Source organism: Thunnus albacares, chromosome 19 (assembly GCF_914725855.1).
Source record: "Thunnus albacares chromosome 19, fThuAlb1.1, whole genome shotgun sequence".
Taxonomy (NCBI): Eukaryota; Metazoa; Chordata; class Actinopteri; order Scombriformes; family Scombridae; genus Thunnus; species Thunnus albacares.
In genome coordinates this window covers 28,800,167-28,819,402 of record NC_058124.1, presented here as the reverse complement: position 1 = coordinate 28,819,402, position 19,236 = coordinate 28,800,167, and the positions used below count along the sequence as shown (strand labels likewise).

Below are 19,236 nucleotides of genomic sequence, written 5' to 3'. Positions count from 1 at the left end.
TATAATGGTCATTAAGGTTCTAGTAGTCATTAAGAAGGTTGTAGTGGTCAATAAGAAAGTTCTCATGGTCATTAATGAGGTTCTAGTGGTCATTAAGAAGGTTCTGGTGATCATTAATATTCTAGTCATCATTATGAAGGTTATAGTGGTCATTAGGAAGGTTCTACTGGTCTAGTTCTAGAGCCATATCATCTTGAGTTGAGGTTTAGAGAGAGGACTGTAGAGTTAATCTCTTAGTCATGTTATGAAGAGATGACCTCACAGTTTGTATGAACAGCAGGAATAATTACACGTCAACAACCCCTTACAGGTGAGTGTTGGATCGAGCTGTGCAGGTTTCGGTGCTGGTGGCCTAATTTCAAGTCTTGTGTGATTCAGAAATCCATCAGGTCCTCATGCAAGCTGCGACTTCCAACAAAAGATCATTTCCTCTAACATTCATTTTTGAAACTTAAAAAAATAAAAAACAAACCCAAAACACGTGTGACCCATGTATGCATGCGAAATAATCATTTATGATATATAATCATGGATAATTATAATCACAACTGCAACAACAAAGAAAACAAGACCAAGTCATGTTCCAAAATCTACTTTATTTGGAGCTCTGTATTCAGACATCAGCAGTCACATAACCAGAAGCATAACATACAAGTATTACATTTAATGTTCAGAATAATATTAACATAGTGGTCCAGCTTGACACTCACCGCTGCTGCTATTATTAGTCATTTTTGCCCACTGCTACTGCTATTATAATTAGTCATATTTCTATTATTATTATTGTTATTATTGTTGTTGTTATTGTTATTATAGTTGTTGCTCTGCTTCTCTGTCTCTTTCTCTCTTAACCCAACCAGCATCCACCTAGAACCTGGTTCTGCTTGAGGTTTCTTCTTGTTAAAGGCGAGTTTTTCCTTGTCGCTGTCGCCAATTGCTGCTCATGGGGGGAATGTTGGGTCTCTGTAAATTTAAGAGTACAGTCTAGACCTGCTCTATGTGAAAAATGCCCAGAAATAATGTCTGTCTTGATTTGGCACTATATAAATAAAACTGACTTGACTAGTGTATAAGGCTGGGTATCATTTTAACTGTTTTATTACTGGTGTCAATATGACACAAAAAATTATCCATTATCTTTGAGACTTAAGACCAACAAACAAACAAAAAAGCAGTAAAACACATGAAACATAACTGATAAAAGGATCATGTTGGTGAGATTAAATAACCACACACGCACACAAGAATGAATCAATAAAAACTAAAACTACAATAAAATGATATATAGTAATCAGGAAAATATGAAAAAGTTACAATAATAGCTAAAAAATAAAAAAAAAAACAAAATAGATAACTTTTCAATTAAAGACAACAAAGAATCTTGAAAATTGAGGCATTAGTAATAATGTCCAATAAAAGGGAAAGAATAACATTTACAGTATATTTGGGTTTTGGCAGTAAATAAAGTTTTTATTTGATATACGGCGAAAGTTTGTTGAATTTGAAATTTTATATCTAGTTCAGAACTTTCATCAGAAGTACGTGTGGAATAATTTTTCTGATGTGACAGAAACAGACTGGTATCATCTGCAAAGAGTGAAAGAAACATGGATGAAAGATAAAGACGAGTCCAAGAATAGAACCCTGTGGGACACCAGAACCAGCTCAGATCATATTAGATGAGCTTCCATTTACATTTACAAAGTGTTGTTGGTTAATAATATAATTATGGAGCATTAACAAGATAATTTAAGCAAAATATTACAATCACCAGTATCAACAGCTTTTGATAAACATAAAAATACACAAATACATCCAATACTGATCGAAGCTGTATGAATGAACAGCCGTGTCTTAAACATTCTATTACAGCAGCATGTTGCAGCCAACATGACAAAACATTCTCTTTTTAAAAGATCATTTTACCCTATAACATTTTTTGTTATAACAATATATCTCACTTTTCTTGTTTTAAAGTTATGTACATGTTTCTCATTTTGAGTAGATTTTGTGTAATGATGACAAAGTTTCTGTTGTAATAAGATAAAATGTAGTAATAACAAGGTTTTCTTGATAAAATGAAATATTTGTTTTGTTGTGATGGCAAAAATATCAACATGAAAACACAAAAAAACTGTCACAATGTGAAAGGGATCTTGTTAAAATAAGAAAATTATCTTACAAGAAGCTGAGCAAATATGTTTGTAATGGTGGCAGAAATACCTTGCTGTACATTGTACATCACCCATTTGAATATTTTTAAAAAATATGTTGGAGCTGAGAGACTGATAATTACAAAATGATCTCTGAAGAAGGTGTGAGGTTGTGAGATCAGTGGAAACAATTCCAGTTGAAAATAATACGGTAAATGTAGAAAACAAAATGATGAATCTGAACAGATGTTAAGATCAGATACTTGAGAGTTTTAGAAACTGACATTTCGCTGGTAAGATGACTGATACTGCTTAATTGGAAGGCCAAAATTTCTCCCTCTCATTTTCATTGGATTACAGATATTCTTTACTTCCTTGAACTGGAAAAAAATAGACTTAAAGGGGCTCATCCATTCTGATTACATCAGAAACATTAACTTTTCACCTAACAAAGATTAGAAGACATAGTCTACTGGCATTGCCTGCTCCTTCCCTTCCCATACATCATGTGAGATGCAATATAATCATTTAAGATAAGCCTGTTTACACAGTGTGCTCACTGACAATTCTTTTTAGTTATTTATTTTTACCTTTTTTTTTCTCCATCGTCTTCTCTTTTCCTTGTCCCTTTTTGATGTATTATTTTTTTTATAATTATTATTATCAATGTGTTACTGCTGGTATTGTTATTGTGACAACCATCTTCTTGCTGTAAATAGTTCTAATAAAGAAACTTACATTTTAGTCAGTACCAGAAAAGTAGAGGGGGGGAGGGGGGGGGGGGGGGGGGGGTACTCAACCGTAGAACTGTATGTGGACTACCAGTCGATTATTGTAAAGGCTTTAAGCAGAAGATGAACTCTTCCTTCCTCTGATGTTATTATTTCAAACTCATCCATGTTGTTCCTGTCTCAACCAGGGAGACTGAGTCAGTAATTGAAAGACATTTTAAGATGGAGTGTAAATTAGCATGTGTTTAGTTAAAGTTAATCTACATCAATCAATGCACCACAAGTGTTTATTACAAACTGAGCAGCTAAATGGTTCCTCTCCTGTATGACTTTGCATGTGAGTTTGTAAACTTCCTAACTGGCCAAATCTTTTTCCACACAGAGCAGCTTAATGATTTCCTATGAGTACTACATCTCTACATCTCTATTACTTCTTTATTTTCCTGAGAGTTTAAACCTGACTGAAAGTCTCAGTCTCAGCTTCAGAAGATTCTGAAGTCTTATCATCACTAACTGGTTGTAAATGTCTATCTGGATGTGAGCTCCTGGCTGGTTCTGATCCTTTACAGTCCTCTCCATCAGCTTCTGTTTTCATCTGTTCAGTTGAGCTACTGTCTCTGCCTCTCAGTTCTCCTCAGTTTGGCTTTGACAGAGCCATGAGGACTCATAACGGATACACTTATGAGTTTAAAGCTGATGTTGCCAAATTAATCTTTTGTCACAAAGTGAACAGCTGAATGGTTTCTCTCCTGTGCAGAGTCTCATGTGTGCCTTCAGATTTGGGTTAGAGTCTTAAGTCTTCACAAACTGGTTGTAAATGTCTATCTGGATGTGAGTTCCTGGCTGGTTCTGATCCTCCAGTCCTCTTCATCAGCTTCTGTTTTTATCTGCTCAGTTGAGCTACTGGTTGGAGTTTCTGCCTCTCTGTTCTCTTCAGTTTGGCTTTGATGAAGCTGGGAGGATTTACTAACACACATGTGTCTCTTGCGTTGTGTATGCCAGGTGAATCTTTTTTTGCAAACGCTGCAACTAAAACGTTTCTCCCCTGAGTGAAGTGCCATGTGGGATACCAAATTTCCCCTAACTGTGTATCTTTTACCACAAATTGAACAACTAAATCTTTTCTCTGCTGCATGAGTTCTCATGTGTCCCTTCACACATGGTTTGGAACCAAATCTCTTCACACATGTAGAGTGACTGAATGATTTCTTATCTGTGTTACATCTCTCATCACTTACACACACTTTATTATTTTTCAGAGAGATTAAACCTGACTGAGGTTCCCTGGTTTCCTTCCAATGATCACTGAATCCAGTCTCAGTAGAGTCTAAAGTCTTGTCATCACTAACTGATTGTAAATGTCTATCTGTATGTGAGTTCCTGGCTGGTTCTGATCCTTCATAGTCCTCTCCATCAGCTTCTGTTTTTATCTGTTCAGTTGAGCTGCTGGCTGGAGGCTCAGCCTCTCTGTTCTCCTCAGTTTGGCTTTGATGAAGCTGTGAGGACTTTCGAACACACTTGTGTTTTTTGACCTGTGAACGCCAGGTGAATCTTTTGTGACAAAGATGACAGCTGAATCGTTTCTCAGCTGAGTGGACAGCCATGTGTTGTGTCACATGTCCCTTTTGTGTAAATTCTTTTCCACACAACGAGCAACTGAACGGTTTCTCTCCTGTGTGAGTTCTCATGTGTCTCTCCAGAAGGTAACTGTAGTGATATGATTTACCGCACTCAGAGCAACCAAAGACACGAAACATATTTTTCCTAGCATAATGTCTCCTACCCCTATGAAGGACCAAGTTTCTGGCTGGTCCGCCACAGTTCTCTCCATCAGCTTCTGTTTCCATCTGTTCAGTTGATCTGCTGGCTGGAGTTTGTCTTTGATGAAGCTGTGATGATTGAGGTTTCTCTTCATTATCTTCATGTGGGACAGGAATGTATGTGAACCTGATGATATCAGCCTCCTCCAGCCCTGGAAGCTGCTCTCCCTCCTGACTGGTCCAGAATTCCTCCTGTTCCTCTTTAATGTGTGGGGGCTCTGGGTCATCCTGGTCCAGACCGGAGCTCCCCTCTTGCTGCTCAGGGGGAACCTCTTCTTTACTCTCCAACAGCTGCTGGACGTCTGCAGGAAACAGGAAACACATCAGACATCAGGAAACAAAGACAGAACTTGATTTTTTTGTTTTCAGTCATGCATGACTTTCAGTGTCGCTTCAGCACTGGATTACTGATACCAACCAGATGAGGAGTTCTTCTTCCTGTCCATTTGAGGAACACCTGAATTGGTTGTGGGATACCAGTGCAGTCACAAAAATCCTACCTAAACCAAGATTTGAACTCTGTTTATAAGGTGAATCTGAACTTCTGAGGGGTGACTACAGATTTTTAGAGATGTCCTGAGCCAGATTGTACCTTGACTGATCTGGGAATGTTTAAATTGATTGGTATCTGACTAAATAAACTCAATAAAATGTAGATCCTTTCTTTACTGTTTTTTGTCCAACTCAGCCAACGATCGTTTCAGAGGGAAGAAGCTCCACAGTAGTTTAAAGGCAGTGGTGGAAGAAGTACTCAGATCCTTTACTTCAGTAAAAGTACCTATACAACAATGTAAAAATATTTCATTACCAGTTAAGTCCTCCATGAAAAATCCTACTACAGTAGAAGTACATAAGTATTATGAGCTCGATGTAGTTAAAGTATTGCAGTAAAAGTATTAATAGTGAAGCATCAGTGTTAGAGCAGCATGTTACTGTTGTAGCTGCTGGAGGTGGAGCTAGTTTACACTACTTTATATACAGTTAGCTAGTTTAGTCCAGTGGTTCCCAACCTAGGGGTCAGGCCCCTCCAAAGGGTCAGCAGATAAATCTGAGGGGTGGTGAGATGATTAATGGGAGAGGAAAGAAGAAAAAACAAAGTTCTGATACACAAATCTGTTTTCAGTTTTTGGACTTTTTCTCTAATCTTTGATTTTTGCTGAAATATTGGATCATTTGAACATTTATTGAAATGAAAGCATGTGAGAAGTTGAGAGGGAAAAATCACTATTTGGTGGAGCTGTTAACAACTCATAGACATGTGAAATGTGACCCCGACTACACACTGCTTTTTGTAAGACGTCAAAAGACAAAAAGGTTGGAAACCACTGGTTTCATCTTTAACAATGTGTTGTATTTTAAAAGCTTGTTATATTATCCATTGTGTCAACTCTATCCTTGGGGTCTATTCCTTGGTCCATTGCTTTTGTTATTATACATAAATAACATAATTCTCACTAATCAATACTTCAATGTACATTTTTTTAAAGATGACACAATTTTATATGCCCCAAGCTCCACCCCAGTCCAGGCACTCATTTCCAGTCTGCCTTTGATGCTTCCCAAATATCATTTCTTAATCACAGACTAGTTTTAAATACAGAAAAGACCAAGTACATGGTATTCTCCACCTCCACCAGAGATTTTGAGTATCCTGCCATTAAAACTTTAAATGGCACCCATATTACTTTTGCTGAGTCATACAAATACTTTTTTTTTTTAGCTTGACAGCAGACTATCATTCAAGATTCATATTCAACAATTGATTCAAAAATTGAAAATCAAACTAAGCTTCTTGTATAGAATTAATGGATGTCTGTCTTCCTCTAATCGTAAAACTATTGTGCAGTCAACCTTCATGTCTGTCTTTGACTAAGCAGTGTATTGTCATGCTGCACCATCAATACTTCAGTAGTTAAATTCTGTGTATCATAGTGCATTATGTTTGATCACAAATTACTAATTTTCTTATAACTTAAGATCCAGACGTTCGGTCGGTTTCTCCCGGGAGCCGAATTATCCGCAGAGGTCTCCTCCTCTCCAAAAACAAACGTACATGCAGATTAAAATCGTTAAAATACTAATTAAAGCTGTTTTACCTAAAAAATCAATGTTTCTCCGATGATGTACAGCGACCACCGGACTTCCTGGAGGGGCTGTTAGCCGAGCTGCTGCTAACGTTTGTCCAGTTTATTTCTCTGATAACTTAAGATCCAGACGTCCAATGACTAAAATCCTTCTTCTGGCTAAAAGATATAGTTAAAAACCACCTAAATTTATCATGAAAATGTGGCTTAAAACTAAATAAAAGTCAATTTTATAACAGTTTGTGTGGAACAACCACAACGCCGATGTATTATCTTGTGTGTGTGTAAGTTACTCTTTGGTAGACGCCATTGTAACGGACAAACACAGCGCCGCCGTATGCATCTGGTGCGTGTTTACTCTTTGGTAGAGGAGGTATGACGCCATTGACAGGCGACCAAATGAAACGGTCTGTTACTTTGATTAAATTACAGATTTCTCTGGGTTTGAAAATTGTTGGAAACATTTGGGATAATGTAAGTACACAACTCAACAACATATATAACATAGGTCTAGTTGTTTTTAGACATTTTAATGTGGAATAATTACATATTATAGCTTTAAAGCCAACTGACAGCTGATCCACCTCCGTCTGTGTGTCTACACAGGAGGCTTTCAGCTACAGTGTAAAGCGTAGGTCACCTGCGTTTTGAAAGTGCTCAGAGCCGATCACGACTGTGGTTATGTGTGTAAAATGGAGAAAAACAGCGCGCATGGCACACGGCGTAGACAGCTGTATTGATTAACACAGACCTATAACTGTACTGTTCTGTCAAACTAAAATAATTTTGATCCAGATTTTGTTCTGGCCTCTTCTTTATGTTTGTATACAAATAATACCTTATTATCTCAATGAAATATACTGAAACAAATGTATATGTGACACAAAAAGGTTCATTCATTATTTTGGCTAGTAAAAAATATACTTGGCCAGTGTATTTTTTTACCAGCCCCCTTGGCAGGTGAGTCAAAAAGTTAATTTTGGACACTGTGTATATATACACTAACTATATTTATAACTCAGAGTATACAGTATGTATATGTATATTGTCTGGTTTGTATCTAGTTTGTATGCAAGCTTCTTGAGTTTGTAAATGAAAATTGTTCAATTAAAAAGAAAAGACATAAAGGGATCCTTCTATGGTAACAGAAATATGATTCTTATACTCAGCTGATTATACACTAATTAAAACATACCTATGAATATTATATTCCATGTCTGCCAATATTAATTTTTGCAAATACAGATACCTTTAAGTCTTACACACTGGTCCTTTAATAAAGTTGACATTTCTGTAAAACAATTCATTTCTCGGTGACTTGTCTAGAAGCCGAATCATGCAGCTGCATCTTCTCATTGTGACATAGACGTTTATCACGTGATATGCGGTACGTTCGCGGTACAGTACGCACATTAATTTAAAATCAGCAGGTTTTTGTACAGAGTTCCGCAGTCGGTCACTAACCCAGTCTGTGCAGACGAATCTGCGGACTGAGCACGATGTCCAGCAGCTTCCGCTGGCGGCAGACTTCCTTCTCCAACTCCTCCAGAGTCTGGTCCAGAACCCCGCAGATCTCCTCCGCAGCTGCCTTCAGTCTGCGTCTCACCAGGACCCGCAACTCGGTTATTTTAGACATTTTTAACCAGGAAGCAGGAGCTCTGATGGCGGCTCACAGCTAGTTACAAACCGCTCGCCAAATTTCTTTTCCTAGGATGGCGAAGTCATGACCCGCCCTACTCTGCCTCTGATTGGCTAGTACTGGTTACATTCGCTGGTTGGGTTGGTTGGGATGATGCGTGAAGCTGCGTTTCATCAGTCGTTCAACGTGCCCTCGTTGACTTCTCCCCCGGGGAATCCCCGCAGCCGTGAAGTGTCGTCCCAATTCTCTGAAAAACTCAAGTGAACTTAGTGAGTTCGCCTCTTCATGGACTGAAGGGAGAGAGTCATCAACAACGATGGTCACTCAGCGCTGCAGATTACCCACGGTGCTTTGCGGTTTCTCATCATTTTCGCCATGACGTCAACGAGCTGCTGAGTAGAGTATGTTAGAGTATTTAAAACAGATGTTTGTTGTCCTGTTATAACTGTTATGTTTTGGAAATAATTTATCCAACATAGTCTGTTCAATATTCATTAACATACAGATATGTGCTGTTTGGTTTTTATGACATCTGCAGTTCAGAGCAAAAAATAGTATTATACCACAAATCTTTTTATTATCTTAGCAAAATTTGAAATTACACAAGAGTGCATTTTATAATAGCAAACCTTTATTTATTTTTTTATAAATGAAATGCAACAATACATACAAACTATTCTTCAAAACCCAAAGCCTTTTCCCCTCTTTTTCTTCTTTCATCATATAATTTATATACTCCTTAAACCTTGGCATATAATGTCTATTGGTGTTTATAATTGTTATGTTTTGCAATAAACATAATAAATAAAAACAGATGCTTGTGATTGGAATAAACAGAAAGAATGTCTGAGCAAACAATTTAAAAGTGCAAGTAACAATATCCAGATAATCAGAATAATCATGTTGAAATTCAGTTTTTGTCATGCTATGGAATTTGCGTTATGCAATTACTTCCATTCCCAATTATTTGCATTTAGAACCCATGTTGCTGGATTATGCTGTTTTCATTTTCCACATTATAGTAATGTTAGGCCATGCAATAGTGTTATTAGTATGTTATTATGGTATTTAAGGGTCAGAAGAAGAGACGGAGCTCCTCCTTATTAGGTCGAGACAATGGATGTATTATAAGCGCTTAGACTGAAAATTCAGGCAGGTGCTCTGCTTTCACAAAAAAGCAGTATCTACATTCTCCAGGACAAAGTCAGGGAAAAAAGCAGCAATCCATGGTTAAAAATCAGCAAAAAGAATAACGTCATGTATTGATCTTTAAGATTAATTTATTTTCAATCAACAGGCTGACAAAACTGCTGACGTGTTTCAGCATGAAGCCTTTCTCAGAGTATGTAGGCTACAGTCACATCATGTGATCACCAATGAACAGACAACAGCTACACCTGAAAGGCGGAGCTCCACTACTTACACCCAACATTGTTCTGGAGAAGACAGGTATGTGTTTTACTCTTTAGTATTACTTGTGTTTTATGATTTTACTAAAAGTACACACAGCACAATAAAAAAAAAAAACTATGTAAAAATCCTGCTTTCAAACATTTACATGTGTCAAAATACACAAATATCACCGGCAAGATGTACTTACAGCATCAAAGTAACATGTAACACATGAAAGATGCACTTAGCTGTTGTTGATTTTTTAGTTTTTGTAGTTTTTATTATGTGTTTAGTCTGTTGGTAGTTTTTTTTTGTAGCTCAGAGATGAAGGACACAGAAACTGTTATAGAAAAAACTGTAATATCACCCAGCAGCCACCAGAGAGCAGCGCAGGCCAACAGAAACAATTTAAGGAAAACAGAGAAAGAGTTGAGTTTAAAATATATTATCTGTATATATAAATTTATTTGTGTGCAGTGGTGGAAAAAGTACTCAGATACTTTACTTCAGTAAAAGCACCAATACAGCAATGTAAAAATACTCCATTACCAGTAAAAGTCCTGCATAAAAAATCCTACTACACTGTAAAAAAAAAACTGTTGTTTTTACAGGAAAACGCTGGCAGCTGTGGTTACCAGAGAATTCCTGTAAAAAATACAGCAGCACAGTAGACAACTTTACAGACGAAATATGTAAATTGATTTACAGTGAATGAAATCACGGCTGAATCACATTAAAAAACTGTTAAGTCTACAATTTTTTTTTTGTTAATTTCACATAACGGTGTTGTATATAAATAGACCATTTCCTGTATTTTTTACATGTAATAACTGCTAATTGTGCATCAATAAATGATAAAATTAACAGGGAAATATCAAACAAAAACTAATTTAAACCGGTAGAACAACAGTAAAACTCTGCATTTTAAATGGAATGGTTCTGTATATTATATATAAAATCTCTTCAAAATATGCTGTGTTTTTATGTTTTAATAATCAAGTTATAATGTAAAATTTACGTATAAACCTGCAAAAATACATCTTGAGAAAAGACGAGAGAAAAATATCACTTTTGGGAAATTTATTTAACAGCAATAATAGTTGTAAACAACTGGATGCATTTTTTTCAACAGATACAACATGCAAAGAAGCTACATATAATGGTTCTTGAACTATGACTGAATCCAAGTTGAGATACTCCAGAAGATTAGCCTCTTTAAATCTGGACATTTTTAACAAACTTTAACAAACAAAGTTTAAGTGTCAGGCACACAACAACAACCCAATTCAATCAAAATTTTGTTTACATTCTGAATGTTCCACAGTATGGCATAAAACTTATCTATCTCCATGGAGACAATCACGTGATGCCAACAGGCCAAGTTACAGGTCAGATCTGTGGAGAGGCGTACCCCCTCAAAATAAGAATGCACGTTTGTTAAGGTATTTTTGCAAAATAACAAAAATTACGTTGTGCCTTAATTACCATAATACACATTGTGGATTGAACAAAGCGAAAAGTAACAGTACCTCTTCTCAAACAAACAGTCAGAGTGCACAGAAGGAGTCCATATTTAGGCTTAACGCCACTCGTGATCGGAGAGGTCCTGGATCAGGGTGAGGACTCGAGGGTTCAGATTGAGACGACGCTTCGAGTTTTTATTCTCCACCTTAGTTCCTTTTTCTGGGTTTATCGAGAAAAAACACCTGTAGAATAAAAGCATATTAAGCATTTTAATTGATCAGTTAAAAAAAAAAACTTCATGTGTTCTTAACTTATTTACTTCGTGGATGTTTTTAAAGCCAAAACGTGGCTTGTTCCCATGAACTGCTATAAAAATAGTATATTTTGATATTTTTTTCTACTTTAAACATGTCACTCTTTTAGAGTCTGAAATATACATATCAAATATTAATTATATTTTTAGCTTTTTAACCCTTTCAATGCCAGTATGTTTACATAACTCTACATAATGCTGTTTTTATACAAAAAAAACTAAATAATTTCCATTAAATGCATTTAGTGAGTACACATACACAACATTATCCGACATCAATAGCACACACACTTTTCTTCCAGAAAACAATAAAAAGTGTGAAACTTTGCGGCATGCTTTGAATGGGTAAAAGTGGTGCCACCTGATGGACAAATATAAAAACTACAAATTGAAAGCCTGTGGTCCAAACCGAAATCTTAACATAAAGGAATGCATTAGTTTTTGTCAAGATAAACGTGGGATCAAAAATAGTGGTTTTAATGGGTTTCAATGGGGCAGTTTTTGGCCCTAGGAACTATTAAGGCAGTTTTTGTGTAGCTTAGCCATTTTAGGCTTAATTAAAGTACAGGTCTGAGAAATGCCATGCCATGTTTACTCACCTTTGAAGAAACTCCAGAGTTGAAGCCAGCTCAGATGGATAATGGATGTTGAAACAGAAGTAGCTCCCGAACATGAGGCACAATGCAGAAATGAAGGAGGAGATGTTTGTGTTGATGAGGTTCCGATCCAGACTCAGCATGTACCTTGTTGAGGAATAGCAGGACTGTCCTATGAACAAATTATTTAACAGGTTATATTAATAAGCGCTGCACTCACATGACAGATTCTATAAACAGTGCAATTAAAAAAAAGAGATATGAAACAGACTTACCACAGACAATAACAGCAGGTGTCAGAGGCACTTGCTCCAGTTGGACCTCTTCTGCCAGACAGGTATCTTCTACATGGAAGAACATGGACTCCTCCTTCTCATCAAAGTAGCTGAGCAGAAGCAGGACCATCTCTTTCACATCATCTGAGCAGCCACTCTGCTGTCCCCGCATCCTCTGAAGCCTTGCATAAGTCTGAAGGAACTTATTACTCTTGGTGACATAAACTGTGGTCATGTAGTTGAGAAGCCTTTTTCCCTTCAAATCCAAATTTCGCGTGAATGTCTCTTTGAGGTCAATCCCAGTGAGTTCCTTGAAGTGGACCGACATGCCAAGTTCGTCAAACCAAAATGGCCACTCCTCTCGAAGGCTTTTGATACTTTTTCCCTGGTTGACATGTTGACGCTGTGTGTAAAAAGTGGACTTCATTAGACATTTTACCTCCTCTGGATTGGCATCAGATTGTTGGAACATCTCCTTGAGTTTTTCCTTCTTTTGGTGCTGGCTCTCTTGAGTTTCTTCACGGGGCAGAAATTTCACATTCCATTTAATGCATCCGTAAGTGTCCTGCATTGCTGCTCTCTCTTCTAATGGGATCTCATCTGTGTGGTCTGAGTCATCAGCCTGATGTTTTCTTTTTCTTATTTTGGGTGTTGAAGTGCGCCTCACATTTTCGATTCTGTTTTGCAGCTGTTTTACAAGGGAATGGTAGCCTGTTCCAACAATATCGCCCTCTATTACATCTTGCAGAGAATTGGGATATTTTGCCACCATTTGCTTTGCAACATCAGTTGAATGCTTTTTACCTACATGGGGGCATTTTTCCATCATCTCAGTCACAACAATCCGGACCATTTGCCTCCTCAGTTTTGGGCCTGGCCTTTTTCCCCTCTCCAAAGAATCCATCACTTCCTCAGGAAATTTACTCCATGGAATTTCAAAGTTGTCTTCCCACTGTGTGTCAAGTCCTAGGCTGCTGGAGGAGGTTGACGATGAACTTTGGGGTGAAACAGAGAGCGATGACAGCAGTTGGGTAGGTGAGGCTTCCACAGATGATAGTGAGCTGTTCTCGGGAGTTTGGTCTTTAAATGACAAAAAAATAAGATTATGATTCACATTGTACAATATTACACAATGTCCATGTCTGCTTTTGCTGTTGAATAGCTGTGTGTTGTGGTGTTTTTACTTACATTTCTGTTTCCAAACAGAAAGAAGCTTTCTGGCTTGTACAGGTCTTAATACTGTCATCAAATCAGCCTCCGTTACGAAGCGTAGATCATCATACGTCTCGACTCCAATGGACTGCAAGTGCTCTTCCAGGATGTTTTTGTTTACTACTTGAAGTTCTGGTAGGGCTTCCATGATGGCGACATCTAGGAAGGTTCGCCCTGAGTCACTCATATTTACACTGAAGAAGAAATGCAGAACAGAAAAAATATACAGTACATACACTTAACAGAACAGGGACATGCATCAGGTAACACTTATATTAATGTCAAACTAACAGTCCAATTAACAGCTTTAATTGGACTTTATTTTGCCACAATACTGTGTTTTAGTGGAATGACTTGGAATCCATTAAGAATATATGATACCAAAGGATAGAAATCAGGCAGGTCATTAATGTTGATACATTGTAACCCAAGACTGTCCTTTGTCACAGAATACAGATGGTATTCTGAGAGGAAGATGCCTTTGTGGATATCCATCAAAACATACACAGATGTGTCATTTTGAATCAAGATGAGTAGAAGTTCACCAAACTCCATATACTCATCATTTCTGTACACAAGAAACTGTCCTTTTTTATATGCAGTGCCCTTGTACTGAATATCTGTGGCAACTGTGGTATTGCTTTCTGAAAAGGCTAACTCCCTGACTGCATGTTTAATAGCGTCACTGTAGAGGTTGGGATAAAACGCACAGCTGTCCTTCACTTGCAGTAGTTTACTGCATTCTTGCCCAGCTAAAAGATATGCCTGATACATCTGATGACGCTCTGACAATGTTTGACAAATATTTTTGAAGTTTTTCAAGTGTCTGGCACATCTTTTAAAATAACTGTGTTTACTTTCAAACCTAAGCGTCCATAATCTCCTCAATGGACCAAATTTCAACGACAGTGCTGAATAATGGCGCAAATAGTGGTGCTTGGGTTTGAGTTGAATTTCAGGAAACATCATCTTTCTCAACTCCAAATATTCTTGGATCAAAATGTCAAGATATGCTATCTGGGACAAGGAAATGTTCTGAGCACAAATAAGATCCACAATGTCTTTTAGCTGGAGAGCTAACTGCCATACTTCATCCTCATGATTTTGCACTTTGTCACCAATCAAAACTGGTAGCAATCTCAGAAGGTTCCAGTTTTGAATGGCTTGCCCTGATAACTTGGCTCCGTCAGGTTTGACAGCACATGGCTTTGTGAGTGCTTCAGATCCTTTGTACTTAAACTGTTTGATGCGCCTGTTTAAGAGTGAGTATGTGAACCATTTTTTCATTTTTATAATGTTCTTCAAGTACAGTGCTAGATCATATGACAAGACTCCTTCAAAGAGGTCATGACCTAAACAAGGCGGGAGACCAGGTTGGGATACGTGAAAAGACTCAAGGGTATTAAAGATAGAGTTTACCTTTATTCCTCTGACGTCTTGGATGTTTTCAGCCTGGAGATCAGCAACAGCTGTGTCATACGTCTCTGGGGTGCGTGGAGGACCACAGGCATTTGGATCAGCCTCAAACTCACTTCTCGTGATGTCACAGTACCTGCAAAAATATTGAGAGCGGCTGAAGTTCTCTGTAAACCCACCTATGCAATGAGAACCAAGGTTATCCCCAGCAATGCAGTAGAGACCCCCTTTTACTGTTTTTCCATCTACATTTATTCCATCTGTCTCCAAGGATTTCAGATCTGCCAACAACTCTGAGAAAACTTTGGCTATTCCAAAACGCTTTAAGTCATTCTCAACACACAACAAGACTAAAAACATATTATCAGTATTTGAACGCAAATGAATGGGTAAATTTGCTAATGAAAGATAAACTGCAAGAACTTTGTGTGTCTTTTTAGCAGAACCCAGGGGATTCACAATTTCAAATGAATCTTGATACAAAATCAGTTTGAGGCTTTCAGGGTTTTCATTAAAGAACTGGTGACATTTGAAAATTTTTCCATCATATAAATCCGTAAAAACCTCTACATCAGGATCTCCAAACTGTTGTGGCTGTGCATTCCTCCATAACTGGGAGTGCAAAAAGCTCTTCAGAGTTTCTGCCACTGGTATGTAGTACGCAAATTTTTGTGTCATGTTTTCATCCATTCCCAATAGCACTTTTTGGGGTTCCGTGTACTTAAACATTTTTGTGAATGTCTGATTTCTGGTGTATGTTGTTCTTAATTGTCCCTGATGACAGGCAGAGAACAAATCTGACTCTTTAATGCAGTCACATATTTTAGTGACTGCTTCATCTGATAGGCTCATATCATTTTTTAATAAAGAACTTACTTTAGTTATTGTGTAGGCTTGACCTAACTCGTGCACATTTTGCATCTCCTCAACAATAGTCTGTATAGTAGAGGCAGGAATAAGCAGCTGTCCTTGCAGTTTAAGGTAAAAGAGACACATGTTTCTGAGATAAGACTGACTATCATTCTCTGGCATATCACTGGCTGCACTAGCTGTTGGCATGGCTTCATGTGTGCTTTCTGAATCATCTGTACTGGCAATGACATTTGGGGGCTGAAGGCGAGTTTCCTTGTACATGTCATCAATACCATCAGGGGAGCATGCTTTATGCTTCCTACACATGTGAGAAGTAAATGATGACTTTTTTGTAAACACATGCTTACAACCACTTACTGGACATGACACAGACCTGCCCTCTCCAAAATGATCATTTAAGTGAGACACTAGCTCTTTCACCGTGTGTAAATTGCGGGCACATAATGAAACTGCGCATTTTAAATCCGCAACAACAGCTTTAGGAGCAGCTTGCGGTGCAGGTGCATTGTGCACACGATAAAAATGGCCCTTGAAAGCTGAGTAAGTGGTAAATGTTTGACTACAGTTGGCGCCAGCACATTTGAAAAGACAATGAGGCTCATTCCTATGTACTCTGCAATGCAGTACATAGCCTCTTAATGTAACAAATTTGCTTTTACAAAAGACGCAGGTGATCATTTTTAGGATTTCAAATGTTTGCCTGTGCTTTTCAGCTGAATTAAGTTATCACACATTGAGCTAACGTTACTGGTCTTAAATATGGACTGGTGCTAGCTAGCTAGCTTTCAGCACACATTTTCGTCTGGTCTCGAAAAAAGAGTAGCCTAAATATGAAGCTTACCTTCCAATTGAACAGCCACAGACCCTCCAAAAAACTTGTAGATTTGTCCTAAAATCTTTTAAAATGAAGTGGTCCGAAGATTTCTGCTCCGTTCTCTGCTCTGCAGACTGCACACTGGCTCCTTAGTGACGCTAACGGCTAATGGTTCGCGCTTCTCCCGCCCTCACGTCATTATCCAATCAGAGACGAACTTCAGCTGCGCACTTTTAAATTTCAAAATTAGGAGGACTCAGTGCACAATGAGAGAGTAAAAGTACAAGTGGTTAGAGGTGGCACTGTTAGGTTGTTTAGCCTGTGAAAATGATAATGATAAAGACTAAAAGAAACATAAAGCATACAAGGATTAGGACTGAACAGTGTTACTTTGCATATATCAATAATTTGAATGTCTTATACACACACTCTACAATATGCTACAAATAGCCTAAATTATAAATGCAATGTTATTAAAATTGTATATTTTTTATATTTAAATAGATAGGTAACCTCTCAGGTTCACAATAAAACTTTTTTGTGAAAACATTTTAAATAGGCCTACGTCAATTTGCATCATTTTATCAATCATGTTAAAATTACAGCATAAACTTGTAAAGTGACTTACATATATTTGTATTTTTTAAAACAACTGACTAAAACTATAGTTTTTACAATATTTGCATGTGAAATTAACTAAATTGTTTTGTTATGAGTATTACAGTATTTCTCTGTTTTTGTTACCAATATTTGTAGTTTTAACAAATAAATTTGATTGTAATCACATATTGTTGTTGTAAATATAACAAAAACATTCTGTTTAATAGTTTCCAAAAATTCACTGTACTTTAAACAAAAAATATATGTTTTTGAGTTTACAATACTTTTCTGTAGGGATTTTACATAGTTTTTATGTAAATTTCACAGTCATTTTTTACAGTGTACAATAAATGTACATAAGTATTATGAGCTTGATGTAGTTAAAGTATTGCAGTAAAAGTACATAAGTATTATGAGCTTGATGTAGTTAAAGTATTGCAGTAAAAGTACATAAGTATTATGAGCTTGATGTAGTTAAAGTATTGCAGTAAAAGTACATAAGTATTATGAGCTTGATGTAGTTAAAGTATTGCAGTAAAAGAACATAAGTATTATGAGCTTGATGTAGTTAAAGTATTGCAGTAAAAGAACATAAGTATTATGAGCTTGATGTAGTTAAAGTATTGCAGTAAAAGTAGTGGTTTGGTCCCTCTGACTGATATATTATTATATATGACATCATTAGATTATTAATAGTGAAGCATCAGTGTTAGAGCAGCATGTTACTGTTGTAGCTGCTGGAGGTGGAGCTAGTTTACACTACTTTATATACAGTTAGCTAGTTTAGTCCAGTGGTTCCCAAAATAGGGGTTGTGCCCCTCCAACCCTTAACCCTGAAATATTGGATCATTTGAACATTTATTGAAATGAAAGCATGTGAGAAGTTTAGAGGGAAAAATCACTATTTGGTGGAGCTGTTAACAACTCATAGACATGTGAAATGTGACCCCGACTACACACTGCTTTTTGTAAGATGTCAAAAGCCAAAAAGGTTGGAAACCACTGCACTATAAAAAAAAAAAAATCGTAAAAAACCGGTAAAAAGTCTGGCAGCAAAAATTGCCAAACACTTATTGTCAAATAACAGTAAAAAATCTTTAGTTATTCTACAGAGATTTATTTTAAAAATACGGATATTTACTTTGGACATTGTCTGCATTTTTACAGTCCAACCATTATAAAATAAAAAGAAAATCTCATTATTAGACATTGCTAGAATGTTAAACAAATGTATAAATCTGTACAAAAAATGAAAAAGATTAAAGATAAAAAGATTAAAATTACCTAATTTAAATGAAGACTCTTGTTTTTATACAGTAATCTTCGGTAAATTCATAGGATTATCCAATCCATCCACAAGAACTCCCCATCAAAGTACAGATTTCTGGATGTAAAACACAGAAAAAATATGTAAAATTACATTCAAATTACCCTCCTTTAACACCCATTAATGGTATCTTGAGAGCTTTAAGTTTTTATTTTATGTGATTATCCAATCTATTTACAGTAGATCCCTGGTAAATGTTGGTTTTATACTGTGCAAAAAAATAAGATCATGTGATAATAGTTTACAAAAACATAATTTTAATAATCATTACTTTATATAAACATTTTTGACAGTAATTAAAATCAACTCTCCAATATATTTACAGGCTTTTCCCATTAATGTATAGGGTCTTCTTTATATAAACATTATGTGACAGTAATTGCAAGCAACTCCCCAATATATCTACAGACATTTCACATTAATATATGGAGTTCTGAATGTACAAAAACCAGAAGGTCTATATAAATGTACCTTTATATCAACTTTGACACTGAATAAATATATACATTTTTCTACTGACGTTTTAC

At 36.7% G+C, this 19,236-nt stretch overlaps 2 protein-coding genes across 2 annotated transcripts; both read right to left on the bottom strand.

The window, feature by feature from the left end:
• Nucleotides 1-1,383: 1,383 nt before the first annotated feature.
• On the bottom strand, nt 1,384-8,339 carry LOC122970062 (gastrula zinc finger protein XlCGF57.1-like). Its single transcript, XM_044336170.1, has 2 exons — nt 8,253-8,339; nt 1,384-5,006 (listed from the first exon to the last, which is right to left on the bottom strand). Exon 2 carries the CDS (start codon nt 4,729-4,731, stop codon nt 3,706-3,708), a length of 1,026 nt encoding a protein of 341 aa, XP_044192105.1. The 5' UTR covers nt 4,732-5,006; nt 8,253-8,339; the 3' UTR covers nt 1,384-3,705.
• A 2,545-nt stretch (nt 8,340-10,884) lies between these two features.
• On the bottom strand, nt 10,885-17,445 carry LOC122970035. The gene is made up of 6 exons (XM_044336129.1): nt 16,810-17,445; nt 15,099-15,231; nt 13,656-13,873; nt 12,468-13,547; nt 12,196-12,364; nt 10,885-11,525 (listed from the first exon to the last, which is right to left on the bottom strand). The coding sequence occupies exons 3-6, from the start codon at nt 13,864-13,866 to the stop codon at nt 11,399-11,401; spliced, it is 1,587 nt and encodes a 528-aa protein (XP_044192064.1). The 5' UTR covers nt 13,867-13,873; nt 15,099-15,231; nt 16,810-17,445; the 3' UTR covers nt 10,885-11,398.
• Between the last annotated feature and the right edge of the window lie 1,791 nt (nt 17,446-19,236).

Excerpts from the sequence above, each read along its gene's own strand:
- LOC122970062 (XM_044336170.1), bottom strand. The coding sequence starts at position 4,731 with ATGGAAACAGAAGCTGATGGAGAGAACTGTGGCGGACCAGCCAGAAAC.
- LOC122970035 (XM_044336129.1), bottom strand. The coding sequence starts at position 13,866 with ATGAGTGACTCAGGGCGAACCTTCCTAGATGTCGCCATCATGGAAGCC. Across the intron at positions 13,548-13,655 it reads TTCTGTTTGGAAACAGAAAT|ACCAAACTCCCGAGAACAGC; the intron begins GTAAGTAAAAAC and ends TGTCATTTAAAG. Across the intron at positions 11,526-12,195 it reads ACTCTGGAGTTTCTTCAAAG|GTGTTTTTTCTCGATAAACC; the intron begins GTGAGTAAACAT and ends TTTATTCTACAG.